We start from the raw sequence: 12,577 nt of genomic DNA, 5'->3' as shown, positions 1-12,577 counted from the left end.
TTTTTTTTTTTTTTTTACAACTAACTCTGTCTCCTACCTATCAAACAGCAGGGTGTATTACAATGATCTGCTTATGGCTCTTACTCTTCTATCAGGCTATAATCTCCATGAGGTTAGGGATCCTGTCTGATCAAAACTCTGAAGTTTTCCCCTACCCTCTAGTGGTAGCAGTTTAGCATCATGATTCCATAATTAAAAGTAAACAGATGAATAGCTCTCTAGGATCGGGGAGGGAGAGGAATGCTGGGAGAATTTCTGGTCATTAAAAAAAACCGATAAAAATATTTTAAAAAATATTTAAAAATATTCTCATTTCATGCCTCATTTTGGCATGTAGGTGATCAGCCCCTCCCCTCCCCCCCACTTTTTAAAGGCTATGCATAACCAAATTTTAAAAGGCTATGTCTAATTAAGTACAGAGATCATTTATTTCAAAAAGACTGGCCACAACTCGTGAAAACGTCTACCAAGGAGAGTTGCATCGTTTCAGTGGCAACACCCAAAAGGATTAAAACAGGGATTTTTGAGACAATAAATAAAATCGACATTATTAGCTGTATCTCCAGGTGAAGTCACAACTTTTCTGAACTTCTATTTTCATCGGTAAATGGGGTGGGAGGTGGGGGGGCTAGATGATTTTATAGGATCCTGAAATTCAGAGCTGGACAGGATTTCAGAAATCGCTGCACAAGTTGGGAAACTGAGGCCCAGAGGGCAGCGCCCTCCATCTCCAGGCTCCCCACCGTACAGCGAGGAGATGGAGATGCCCGCCCACTCCCTTCGGGAGGGTCCCGGGGGCAGGGGCCGTCTCCTTTCCGCCTCCGTACCCGGGGGGGACGCCCCAGAGCCCGCCCAGGGGCCGCCCGCCCAGGGGCGGAGCTCCGCGGGAAGCTCTCGGGGAATTCCAGGGCTCAGGCGGGCCAAGGCTGTCCCCTCCCCCCGCCCCCGGCCCTGGAGCTGCACCAAGCCCCACCCCCTCCAGAAGAGGAAGGGACTCTTCGATGTGGCCCCCGGCATCCGGAAGAGATGGGACTGCGGGTGCCTCAGTTTCCTCATCTGTCAGAGCGGGCTGACACCTCGGGCACCTGCCTCACGGGCTGGTCGCCAGGGTCAAGCGAGGCTCCGGGGGCGCCTCCCCTCCCGCCCTGGCACGCCCGGCACCTACCGGCCCCAGCCCTTAGCAGCGGCGCAGACCTGGCGGCCGTCACTCGGTCAGTCTCCGGCGCTCCGCCGCAGTTTCCCTGCAACTCCTCCGCCCTGAAAAAGCCTCCACAGGCCAGCCTGAAGCCAACCAACAACTATGTGCCCGGCCTGGAGCCCGGATGTGGGAGTTGCGAGACACGCATGCGCATCCCTACGGAATGTCTGCGCGAGGCAGGGGTGGGTTTGGCAGGGCCTAGCCCCGCCTGCTGCCATTGCGCGTGCGCCAGCAGGGAGGCTTCCGGTACTTTCGGCGGCTACTGGGGTTTGGAGCTTTCAGAAGGCGGAGGCAACGGTTTGGTGCGGAAGGTGACGCTTCTGAGGCGCTTCTCGGTTGGAAAGAGAGACGACCGGGGGCCCCTGTTCTCACACACTGCTTTAGGTGTCTGTTTCGAGTAAGTCTCCCTTCTTGGGCTGGATTCTGGCATCTCGGCTTCCTCAGGCTGGGCTGGGGTGGGAAGAGAGCGGGCGAAAGTGGGGGAGGGGTGGATTGCGCGTGCGCACTCGGCCTGCCGGGGTGGGAGGGAAAGAGAGAAGGGAGACGGAAGAGGACGGAGGGCAAGCGGACCTAGGAGAGGGCGCGCCTGCGCGGACTGGGCTGCGCTTTGGAACTGGAGGCTGGGAAGTGGGAGGAGGCTGGGCCGTCCCCCGAACGTCTAGGGCGCGGCCCCTCGCAGCGTCCGACCCGGGTTACCGGTGAAGTGGGCGCAGCCCCATATCCTGAGCGGGCGACCTCCCTACTCTGGCCCGGCCTATCACCAGCTGCCTTGTGGTCTGGGGAAACCTTCCCGAGACCGCGCAAGCGCAGTGGGACTTTTTACAGCTGGAGAGTAACCAATGAGACGGCAGAGCGTCTTTAACGTTTCATGAATATGATAATGAAGGGACTCCCGGGAGTGAAAGTGTAGCTGTTCCAGCGGGAAGACGCTGTATGCGCAGGCGCTAGTCTTTCTGCACAAAGATGATTTCGTGTTAGTGAGTTTCCTAAGTCCCTCCCCCTTCAGCTCCCATGTAAGCTAGTCCCTATTCCCCTTCCCACCAGTCTCCTGACACTGCTGCCTTTCGTTTGCTTTGGCGATAATAAGGCTTCTCCCATTAAGAAACAAGTCCGACCTTCGAGTAACTTTTACCTTTCGAACTCGCCCTCCCACCGCATGCCTTGGTGCCGAAACCGGCGAAGGGAAAGTGGAGAGAACTCCAAGAGCCTCTCTTCCCTTCCCTGGACCCTTTCTCTGGGTGTACACCTCCAATGTAGCCTCCACCGGGGAGGGCTAAGTCCTTATTTTCCTCCTGGCTTTCCTTCCTCTTGGCTCTCTCTCACCCTCCCACTGACTTTGGGATCTTTCTGGGAGGGCCCCTCCTGTAGAAACGACTGGCTTCCTGCAGCTTGCCTTCCTATCTACCGGGGGATGCTTAGAACAGGACCTTAGCCCTACCGCTCCTTTGGGATGCCAGACTCTTGGTCGTTGAGTCAGTTCTGGGACAGGGAGCGTCTGTTCTTCTCAGCTCCTCCTGGGATGTCTGCTTAAGAATTGCGATAAATTCGGGGTACAGGATCTGAGGAGGAAATGTATGATCTTTTATTGCAATACTACCTGGCTTCAATATAGTCTGGAAGATCAAAGAACAGTTCCTTAAATTATAATACCATTTTACAATTAGATTTGTTTTGTCAGAGGGAAGGAAAGTGGACTGAAGTCCTGTATGTTCAGGCTTTTGTGGCCATTTCCCAAGATACTGATTTTTGCAGAAATTGCAAAATGCCCCTGACTGCCCTAGGTATGCCTCTGAAAACCCTGCCCGATTTCCTCCATTCATCCCACCCTCATTCCTCCCCCACCTCCTGCTTCTGGCCCTATGATGGCCTTTCAGACCCCTATCTGCAACTTCTCAGCCCCTACACCCTCCCCCACCACTTCCTTACCCAAACAGTCCTAATCCTTTCTTACTTTCCTATCCAACTCTTCCTCCTCCACTGCCCCTTCTCTGGGCTCCCTTCTGTCCCAGACAGTCTGGTACCCCTTGCCAGCTGATCTCAAAACCCTGCCACAACCTTTCCAGTTGATGATGTCCCAGACCCTTCATTCCCAAGAACAGGAGTCCATGTCTCTCTTCCCGTTAATGACATCATGCTATTTAAGGCTAGGCTTGGTTCCTACTCAGAAAACCCATAAGAGTTTAAAGATGAATTCTTAAAGATTCCCCTTCAATTTAATCTCTCCTGGGGTGATATCAGTCTTATCCTGGCTCAGTGTTCTCCCAAGAAAAAGCTCCAGATTACTGAATATGCCCAAGTCTTGGGGGACAAATTCACAGTTAGGTTCCCTGACAGGCAGGTTCCCCCTGGAATTGAAAAGTAGTCCCCACTGGAGACCTCAGGTGAGATTATGCTGATCCCAGGAATGGGTTCCTTCAAGATCACATGCTCATTTGCCTAGTTGAGGGAATCACCTTGGGTACTTGTAAAGAGGTTAACTATGATAAGTTAGCCAGCATCCTCTAAGGGCCTGAAGAGAACCCTGCCATCTTTAGGAATAGACTTTGGGACACTGGTTAAATACACTGAGTTTGATCCCGATTCCATGGGGGAGCTACAGTCCTTTTCCATGCATTTTATCTCTAACTCACCTTTGGACAGATGCTCCAAAAACTGGAGAAAGGGCCACAGACTCCCATTTGAAACTTGCTTTATATTGCCCTCAAAGTTTTTAACAACAGGGATAGAGCACTGGCAAAGGAAAAAGATAGGAGGAGTAAACAAAGCCCAGGCCCTTGCCACTGACTAATAGCTAGTAGCCAGAGCCTGGCCTTCCAGTCCTCCAGTACTTGTTTTAACTGCAAAAGGGCCAGATATTAGTCTTGAGACTGTCCCTTTAAATCTTTGAGTTCTCGACAGTCCCCTGGACCCTGCCCCCTCTGTAATCAACAGGGACATTGGAAATTGGACTGTCCCCATGGTAGGCGTGCCAGAGGTACAAGACTGACTATCTAACTCCCTGCCACCTGAGACCCTCCAGACTCAGACTGATGGGGCTCTTGGAAAAGGCTGGGTCCCTTCTTGAACATCTCTCTGGCTAAACTGTGGGTGACCTTGGATGCTGAGGGTAAGTCTGTTGTCTTTTTAATTGAGGGAGCAACTGACTATTTTCACCTCTTTGTCCTGCAAGACCTATCCCTCCCACCAACCCCTTGTGGGCTTGTTTGGCATACCTGAAATTAGAAGACAGATGGGCCCTTTGGTCTGTACTTATGAGGACTTTATCTTTTCCTATCAATTTTTAGTCTTCCCCAAATTCCCATACCCTTTACTTGGCCAGGACTTGATGTTCAAATTAGGCTCTATGTTCACTTTGCTTCCCCAGCTGACCCTTCTCACCTCTATCCTGTCCCTTGCCCTCCCCTTCCAAAATCTAGTGGATCTCAGAGGTTGGGAAAATGAGGTTCCAGATAGACCCCTCAGTGCTCCCCCTATAATGATACACCTTAAGGACCCACCGCACTTTCCCTACCAGAAGCAGTATCCTCTCAAACCCTTGACTGTTATTGGCCTACAACCCACCTGCAGTCCATGCTAGATTGCTTTCTCCAGCATGTTCTTCCTGTCCCCTGACAATCCCCCTGTAATACTCCTAATCTTCCCTTTTGTAAACCCGAAGGCCCATGATGGATGGTCCAAGACCTACGGTGAAATGAATGAAGCCATCATTCCTGTACACTGGGTAGTTCCTAACCCTTATACTCTCTTGCTTAGATCCCTGGCTCTGCCTCCTGGTACATTGTCATTGATCTCAAGGATACCTTTTTTTGTATCCCTTTGAACCCAGTGTGCCATTTCATCTTTGCTTTTCAGTAGGCTTCCTCCAACTCCCACCTGCCTGTTCAGTATACCTGGACAGTTCTGTCCCCCTGGGATTTCCAGGATAGCCCTCATTTTTTTGATCAGGTGCTTTTCTGAGACCTCTGAACTTCTCTATATACCATGTAACCCTTATATAGTATGTTGATGATCTCTTGGTATGGTCCCTCTCTGAAAGGGGATATCTCCTTGCTGCCACTGAAACTCTAAAATATCTCGTGAGTTGTAGGTACAGGGTCTGACTCTCCAAAATTCAGGGCCCATCATAGTCTAGGACCCAGGCCATTCTTTCCATCCCCCAATCAAACACAAAGAAACAGCTTCAAACTTTTCTTGGTATGGTAGGGTACTCAGGCTTTTCTGTAGATTGAGAAGCAAGGTTTTGCTCAGGGGGTCCTTGTCTAACACCTTGGCCCTGATCCCTGCCCAGTTGCCTATTTCTCCAAAGCCCTTGACTCTGTTACCTCAGGTTAACTCTCCTGTCTCAGGGCAGTCACAGCCACATCCCTTCTAATAAATGAGGCAACTAAAATAGCCTCTTACTGTTTACACCTCACACCAGGTCCAAGGCATTCTGGAGGCAAAAGGGTCCCAGTGACTCTCTAAGGAGCACTTGATCAGATACCAGGCCCTTCTTCACTCCCCTGACCTCTCACCCTGAAAACTTATTCTGTCCTGAACCCCACCACATTTCTGCCACCCTTTCTAGAGACCCCTCTCGTTCACTTCTGCGAAGAGATCCTTGAACATTCCTGTTTACCTAGATGTGACCTAAGAGACACTTCCCTTCCCAATCCAGATGCCCTCTGATTTATCAATGGTTCTAACTTTGTAGTTGATGGCACCTGCCACTTGGACTATGCAGTTGTTTCCATTCTGGAGACCATTGAATCAGACTCCCTTGACCCTTCCATCTCTGCCCAGAAAGCTGAACTTATTGCTTTGACATGGCCCTCACATTGGGAAAGGGGAGGCTCCTTGATGTCTGCACTGATTCAGAATACACTTTCCACATTCTCCATGCCCTTGGGGCTATTTGGAAGGAACAAGGTCTTCTCACATCCAGTGGGTCCCCTGTCAAACATGGACCCCAGATCATGGACCTTCTTGCAGCTGTCCAGCTCCCTTCTCAAGTCATACATTATAAGGGTCATCAAAATGACGACTCCAAGGTGTCTTGTGGGAACCAACTTGCTGACTCAGCTGCTCATAGCTCAGCTCAAGGAGCCCCCTACATTCTTCCCAACCTACCCCCCTCTCCCATTGCCCAAGCCAAACGTCCCCCCTTTCCATACTCAAGATGAACTTGATGTGCCTTCACTCATTGAGAAACAAGTCTGGCTTTTGGGTAATTTTTGCCTTTTGAACTCATTTTCCCACTGCAACAGAGACTTTCCTTTGGTCCCTCTGGGTTGGTTGTGGTCCCAGAAGAGAGCCAGAGTACCCCTGAGTGCCAAAGGAGGTGTTGCCAGCCTCTTGCCTGGAGGGCAGACTGACCACTTCTGGTGACTGTTGTTGCAGGAGGGCCATGACGAGCTATGTGAACGACATGTGGCCTGGTTCTCCCCAGGGGAAGGACTCCCCCTCAGGCTCTGGGACAGGCCTCTCCAGCCGTCTCTCCTCGAGGTCGAGCAGTGCATCATCCTCTGTGAGTTCTCGATCTGCCTCGAGCCCGTCCTCCCGCTCATCATCCCGCAGTCGCAGCAGGTCCCAGCAGAGCAGGTCTCGATCCCAGTCCCGCCGGCGCCACCAGCGGAAGTATCGCCGCTACTCACGCTCTTATTCCAGGAGCCGCTCAAGGTCCCGAAGCTACAGGCACTGGGAGAGGCCTCCACCTCGGGCCTACCAGAGGTATTACCGATCGCCTTCCCGGGGCAGGTCCAGAAGCAGGTCTAGGTCCCACAGGCGGTCGTACTACCAGGGAGCTTACTTGGGATCTCGGAGACGAAGGTACTATGGCTTTGGAAGGACAGTCTATCCAGAGGCACATAAAAGATGGAGGTACAGGTCTCGGTCCAGATCCCGCAGCCACACGCCTCTGCGTTTAAGTGAGAAAGGTAAGTCGATTTTTTCAAGCAGAACTAACAGAATCTTGAAGTTGAATAGCAGGACAAAACTATTCCAAAACCTTTTTTTTTTAATTACTTGTTGGTATCTTTGCTCCTCTAATTAGGTACTGGAATCTCTTCATGATAGAACTGGTTTCTTTTTTTGGGGTGGTGGGGGGAGATAGGTGAGGTAATCAGGAGTTGGGTGACTTGCCCAAGATCACACAGCTAGTAAGTGTCAAGTATGAGGGGAGATTTGAACTCAGGTCCTCTTGACTCCAGGACTGGTGCTCTATCCACTGTACTACCTTGCTGCCCCTTTAGAAATGGTTTCTAATGGAGGAAGTGAATGTTTATTTACAGAGAATTTTTTTTAAAAAAAATTGAGTGAAAATAGTTATATTAAAGTTGAACTCTGCAAAGTTAGTATTAAGGTGTGTCTGGTATGGTGATTGATTATATTTAAACTAGGGAAGTACTTTTTTTTCCTTAAATCTGATGAAAGCTTACAGGAATCCAAGTGTGGTTCTAGAGATCCATTCAGCTTTATTAAATGTAAACCATTTTAAGTGAACTTTTCGTAACAATCCCTTTAGAATCATAAGTTAAAGGTGGCCCCATATAGAGGGCAATGGTAGGAGTTTGGGGACAATGGCTCAGTTAGGGGCTCCGTTATTCAGTGAATAATTTTTTTTTTTTTATGACTGTTGAGTGCAGTGTGGAACCTTTAAAAGGTACCTAAGGTACCTGAACTGCTTTACCAGCTAATTAACACTTTGAAAGTCAGTGGTGACTTAGTTTTCTCTTGGGTTTTGGAGTAATACGTTAATTGCTAGGTATGGTGGCAAATTTTCAAGCACTTCAGTCCCTGCTTGCTAAGGCTGCTTCTTCCTCCTTTGTTCCCTTTGTTTCCCCCCCAGTTGTTTTTGACTTTTCCTTTATTTCTCTCTTCTTTTAATTGGCTAGTAGTAGCAAACTGAATTCAAATCAACAAATATGTTTTAGCATGAGTTGTATTTATTGAATAAAGTTTTAGAAAGGTTATCTCTTAACACTTTAAAAAGGAGGGGTTTGTTTTTTTTTTTTTAATTTTTCCCCTCATCTTTGATCTTCTGTAAAGGAAAAATAAAACACTTCATGAATATAGCAGTAGGGAATTTTGTTGTTCAGTCATCCCTGACTTTACAAGACCTCATGGACAAAAGTCCATGGGGTTTTCTTGGCAAGGATGCAGGAGTGGTGGGCCATTTCTTTTCCAGTATGTCCACATTTTATAGATGAGGAACTGAGGCAAATAAGGGTTAAGTGACTGCTCAGGGTCTGCTACTAATAAAGTGTCTGAGGCTACATTTGTACTCAGATCTTCTAGACTTTGGCATCTTTGGAATAGGAATGTTTTAGTATTGAATATTGAGGCAGTATTGAAAGTTATATAACTTTGTATGAGTATGAGTGAACTAACGATTTCTCTCATGGCCATCATTGAGCCGGAGCTGTATAAATAAACCAAACTGGCAATAGAACAGAGAATTTGCCTAAATATGTCTGTAATTGTTCATTTAGTTACTTATATGTATTATAAATTCCATTTGTAACATTATTGCTCAAAAATGACTTATTATATGACTTCCCACTTGACCACACTCCAGACTCCACTGTCAGCAGTAGCTCTTTTAAAGTTGCAGAGTGGCTTTTAGGAGCTTTTAAAAACCAGTTTTCATTGTTTATTGAATACATGATTATATTCTTTTTTAAAAAAATAATTTATTTGTTTTCACTTTTCAGCAATCACTGCCTTAAGTCTTAAATTTTCTCCCACTCCCTTCCCGAGATGGCATGCAATCTTGAGTTCTACATATACATTCTTATTAAACACATTTTCACATTAGTCATGTTGCATAGAAGAATTAAAATGAATGGGAGAAAACATGAGAAAAAACAATACACAAGAGAAAATAGTCTGCTTTATTCTGCGTTCTGATTCCATAGTTCTTTCCCTGGATGTGAATGGCATTTTGCCTCCAGAGTCCTTTGAGAATATTTTTGACCCTTGCATTGCTGTGAAGGACTAAGTCTCCCAGAAAAATTCCTCACACACTGTGGCTGTTACTGTATATAATGCTCTCCTGGTTCTGCTCATTTCACTCAGCATCAGTTTGTATAAGTTCTTCCAGGCCTCTGAAGTCTTCCTGTTCATCATTTCTTATAGCACAATAGTATTCCATTACATTCATATACCACAACTTGTTCAGCAGGGCACAGTCATGTGATGAGGCTCCAGTTGTGAAATGTAATATTAATGGTCTATAAGGAACTAGAAAAGTTAAAGATATTGTAATCCTGGTCTATTTATTGACAGGTAGAAGCCAGCACTTTCTATTACACCATATGGTCCCTTTGTTTTTCCAAGATACCAGGTAACAGATTTTAAATAAGGAGAGACCTGGACTCAAACTTTGACCCATGACATTTCCCGAAGGAGTGGGGAGAAAAGGATAGCTGTTTTTGTTATTTAAGAAGTATGTTTGATTCCTTCATGATGTTAATGGTGGTACATAATTCCCTTGATGGAAGTTTAGCTTTTAGGTGTTAGTAATTGCTTTGCTTTTTTTCTCTTTTCCAGATAGGATGGAACTTTTAGAAATAGCAAAGGCTAATGCAGCCAAAGCTTTAGGAACAGCCAATATTGACTTGCCACCTAGTCTCCGAACTGGTCCACAATCTAAAGACACTAACTGTGGAAAACGAATACAGGGTGATGCTGCAAAACTTGTTGAGGTAAGTATTGTTAGGTGTCTGTAATTTCTTTTTTTAAACAATGAACACTTCAGAAACAGACTACTTCCGAGATGAACTTGCAGGATGTACTGACTTATTTTCAGAATGCTTTAGTTTACATTTCTGTGGAAATCTGAAATCAGATTTATCCATACAGTGAAGGTGGGAAAGTTATGATCTTGTTTTGGGGGAAGTGCTCTAGAAATCATGAAATGCTAATTGGTCTTAACTCCAACTCTTTTAAAAGTATCGTAGCTGGTACCTCAAGCACTTCTATGTAATTTGAAAGGTTTTTTGTTTTTTTTTTTTGAACACTTCATTTAGATAATGAATTCTGTACAAACTATTAATTAACTTTCATTTGCAACAAATAATGTTCCCACAAATTCTGTACTCCCACCATTCAGTGCAGTTCACTTGCTTTATTTCTGTCTTATAGAAATCATGAATGTGGTCTCCAGACATTGATGAAGAAAATCTCTTGGTAATTGATACATGGGCTAAAGCTGCTGTGAGAGAGGTTTAAATAACTTGAAAGTTAACTTTCACAAATTGGAAATTTTAGTTTTGTGATGGTAGAATATCTGCATGCTAGAATTTGGACAGATGCAAACTTAGCTACCCTTCAGATATAACACCTAAAATTACATTTCAGAAATAACTAAAAGTACACTTTGTGGTTGGGGAGGCATCTGTGTTATAGATGTCCCTTTCATAATGTATGCAATATATTCCAGATGTTTGAGAGATAACAGAAGAAGAGGCCTGCACCACTTGCAGATAAGTTTATTGTCATTTTCCAGAGCTGTGCAGGATATGTGCACTTGAATCAGTCAAATGCAGTGTGCTTTAATTTCCCATTACATAAAAATCAAAACTTTACATTCCTTAGCTTTTACGTTTAAGAAAATAGGGGTGGTTTTGACTTAACAGTTAGACTTTGGGATCTGTTTAGTACAAATGTTGGTCATTGTCTAGTTATTTTATGTAAATGAATAAAAGTATTTATATGCTACTAATACTTAAATCCTTTAACTCATATCTGATTTAAAAAAATATTCTGCCTCAACATTTTAATATCTAAATAAAGAATTTATATGATATAGATGAGAAATGCCATCCAGGTGAACCCATTTTCTTAAAACCTATTTTAGGCATAAGTGTTAACTACTTGGTGACTGAAGTATCCTAGTTTGACTGTTTTTAATGCAGATTTAATGCTGATGAAACGAAGTCATTCATACTTCCATAATTTTTGGTTAAGAATGATGGGAAACAATGAAATTAAACTTGAGGTTTTCATTCAACTTGGTATGGCATTTTATATATTCATTTTAATCTGAATTTATAATCAAGATTTGGTTGGATTTATTGTGAATCCCAATGCCTCAGCGAGGTGTAAGTGGAAAGAGCCCATCATTAACTTCTAAATATTGCCATCTTTGAATCTGATGTTGAGTTAATTTTTTTAGGAAGAGTCCTCAACAGACCATTCTGTTTGGACCTGATCTTACTAACTCTTTCAGTAGATCCAACTTGTTTATAAATATTTCCAACTAAGTTTGCATACTAATGGACTTTTTTATAGAATAGTCATCAATTGGATGACAGTCTTTTAAAAAGTATTTTTTTCCTACCCATTTTTCTAGCAGTCAGGAAGATTAAATGAGGATATAATTAAAACTTCAAATGAAAGTTCTTCCCAGCAGAGAAGCCTACCTTTCAGCTCTGGTGTAAGTATAGTGTGTGTATTTCATTTTCTTTCCTTGGTGCAACACAGATAGTGGAAAGAACGTTGAACTAAGAGCTGGAAAACTTGTGTTTACCTTTCTTCTTTGTCAGCTAGGATCCAGTTTCTTGTTTTGTTTAGCAGTGTGATCTTGGGAATGCTAATGCTCTCCTGGGTTAGTTTCCTTTTCTCTAAAATGAAGGGTTGGACTAAATGACCTATAATAGGATTCTTTGTGGTCTAAGTTATTTCCAAATCATTTGCCAAAGTAATCATTAACAGTCACTTTTAAGATGTAACATGAAAAACTTAAACTGAAGTTATATAGATATGTTAATTTTTAGAATTTGACATTTAATTTGTAAACCATATGAATTTTGGTACTTATTTCAAAGTTTTGCAGAAAAAATTTTTAGGATTTACTGATGTTTCCTTAACCTTACTAGGGTTTAAAGATTCACTCCTTACTTGATTTTCTTTTTGCAGAACTCTGTAGCAAATACAGTACTTCAGAAAACAGCTAAAGAGACTGCAGGATCCACTAAAGAAGAGGAGAAAAGCCAGAGTTCTTATGGACAGTGGATTCCTATCAAAAAAGAGGAAAATAGTTTACTTTTAAGTTCTGCTAAAACAGCACTGTCTTCCAAATTCTAGTATGTCTGGTATCATCCCTTCCTCATGAGCCATGAGTAGCAGAAGCTGTTATTTAGCTATAAAAGACAGTTTGAAATCTTGGCATGAAAAGATTAAGTACTTTAACATATCATATCTTAGGTTTCTTTTCCAGATAAGTGAAATGAGCACAAATGGACCAGAAATCACAGGTGGGATTTTTATTCGTGTATGTAGATATTTGTGTGGCATTGCAGTAGGCTAAACTTCTAAAAATGAAGCAACTGAACAGCTGCATGTTGGACATTGTATATATTTTAATTTGTTAATAAAGTTTAATTTCCTTTTTTTTTT

The 12,577-nt window shown here is 44.3% G+C and overlaps 2 protein-coding genes across 8 annotated transcripts in view; one reads left to right on the top strand and one right to left on the bottom strand.

The window, feature by feature from the left end:
• The window catches only part of TMEM50A (transmembrane protein 50A), a 24,962-nt gene extending 23,639 nt beyond the window's left edge, over positions 1–1,323 (bottom strand). For 2 of the 3 annotated variants that reach the window (XM_072609369.1, XM_072609367.1), the window contains exon 1: positions 1,166–1,298. The gene's annotated coding sequence lies outside the window, so the exon portion shown is untranslated. Of the gene's footprint in view, positions 1–1,165 lie in introns of all 3 variants that reach the window. The other variant, XM_072609368.1, reaches the window with a different exon arrangement.
• On the top strand, positions 995–12,577 carry RSRP1 (arginine and serine rich protein 1). Of its 5 annotated transcripts, none has more exons than XR_011967103.1 (6): positions 1,023–1,595; positions 6,578–7,113; positions 9,728–9,882; positions 10,322–10,366; positions 11,535–11,615; positions 12,098–12,577. XR_011967103.1 is itself a non-coding variant. In XM_072609361.1 (5 exons), the coding sequence occupies exons 1-5, from the start codon at positions 1,027–1,029 to the stop codon at positions 12,263–12,265; spliced, it is 1,512 nt and encodes a 503-aa protein (XP_072465462.1). In that variant the 5' UTR covers positions 995–1,026; the 3' UTR covers positions 12,266–12,577. The 5 variants fall into 5 exon arrangements, 2 of the variants coding, with proteins under 2 accessions (XP_072465462.1, XP_072465463.1); XR_011967102.1 differs by having other exon boundaries at positions 11,532–11,615; XR_011967101.1 differs by having other exon boundaries at positions 10,620–11,615.

The sequence above is a fragment of the Notamacropus eugenii genome, chromosome 5 (genome assembly GCF_028372415.1).
Source record: "Notamacropus eugenii isolate mMacEug1 chromosome 5, mMacEug1.pri_v2, whole genome shotgun sequence".
Classification (NCBI taxonomy): Eukaryota; Metazoa; Chordata; class Mammalia; order Diprotodontia; family Macropodidae; genus Notamacropus; species Notamacropus eugenii.
The sequence above is the reverse complement of the archived record's forward strand: the minus strand, read 5'-3'. Positions and strand labels throughout refer to the sequence as shown.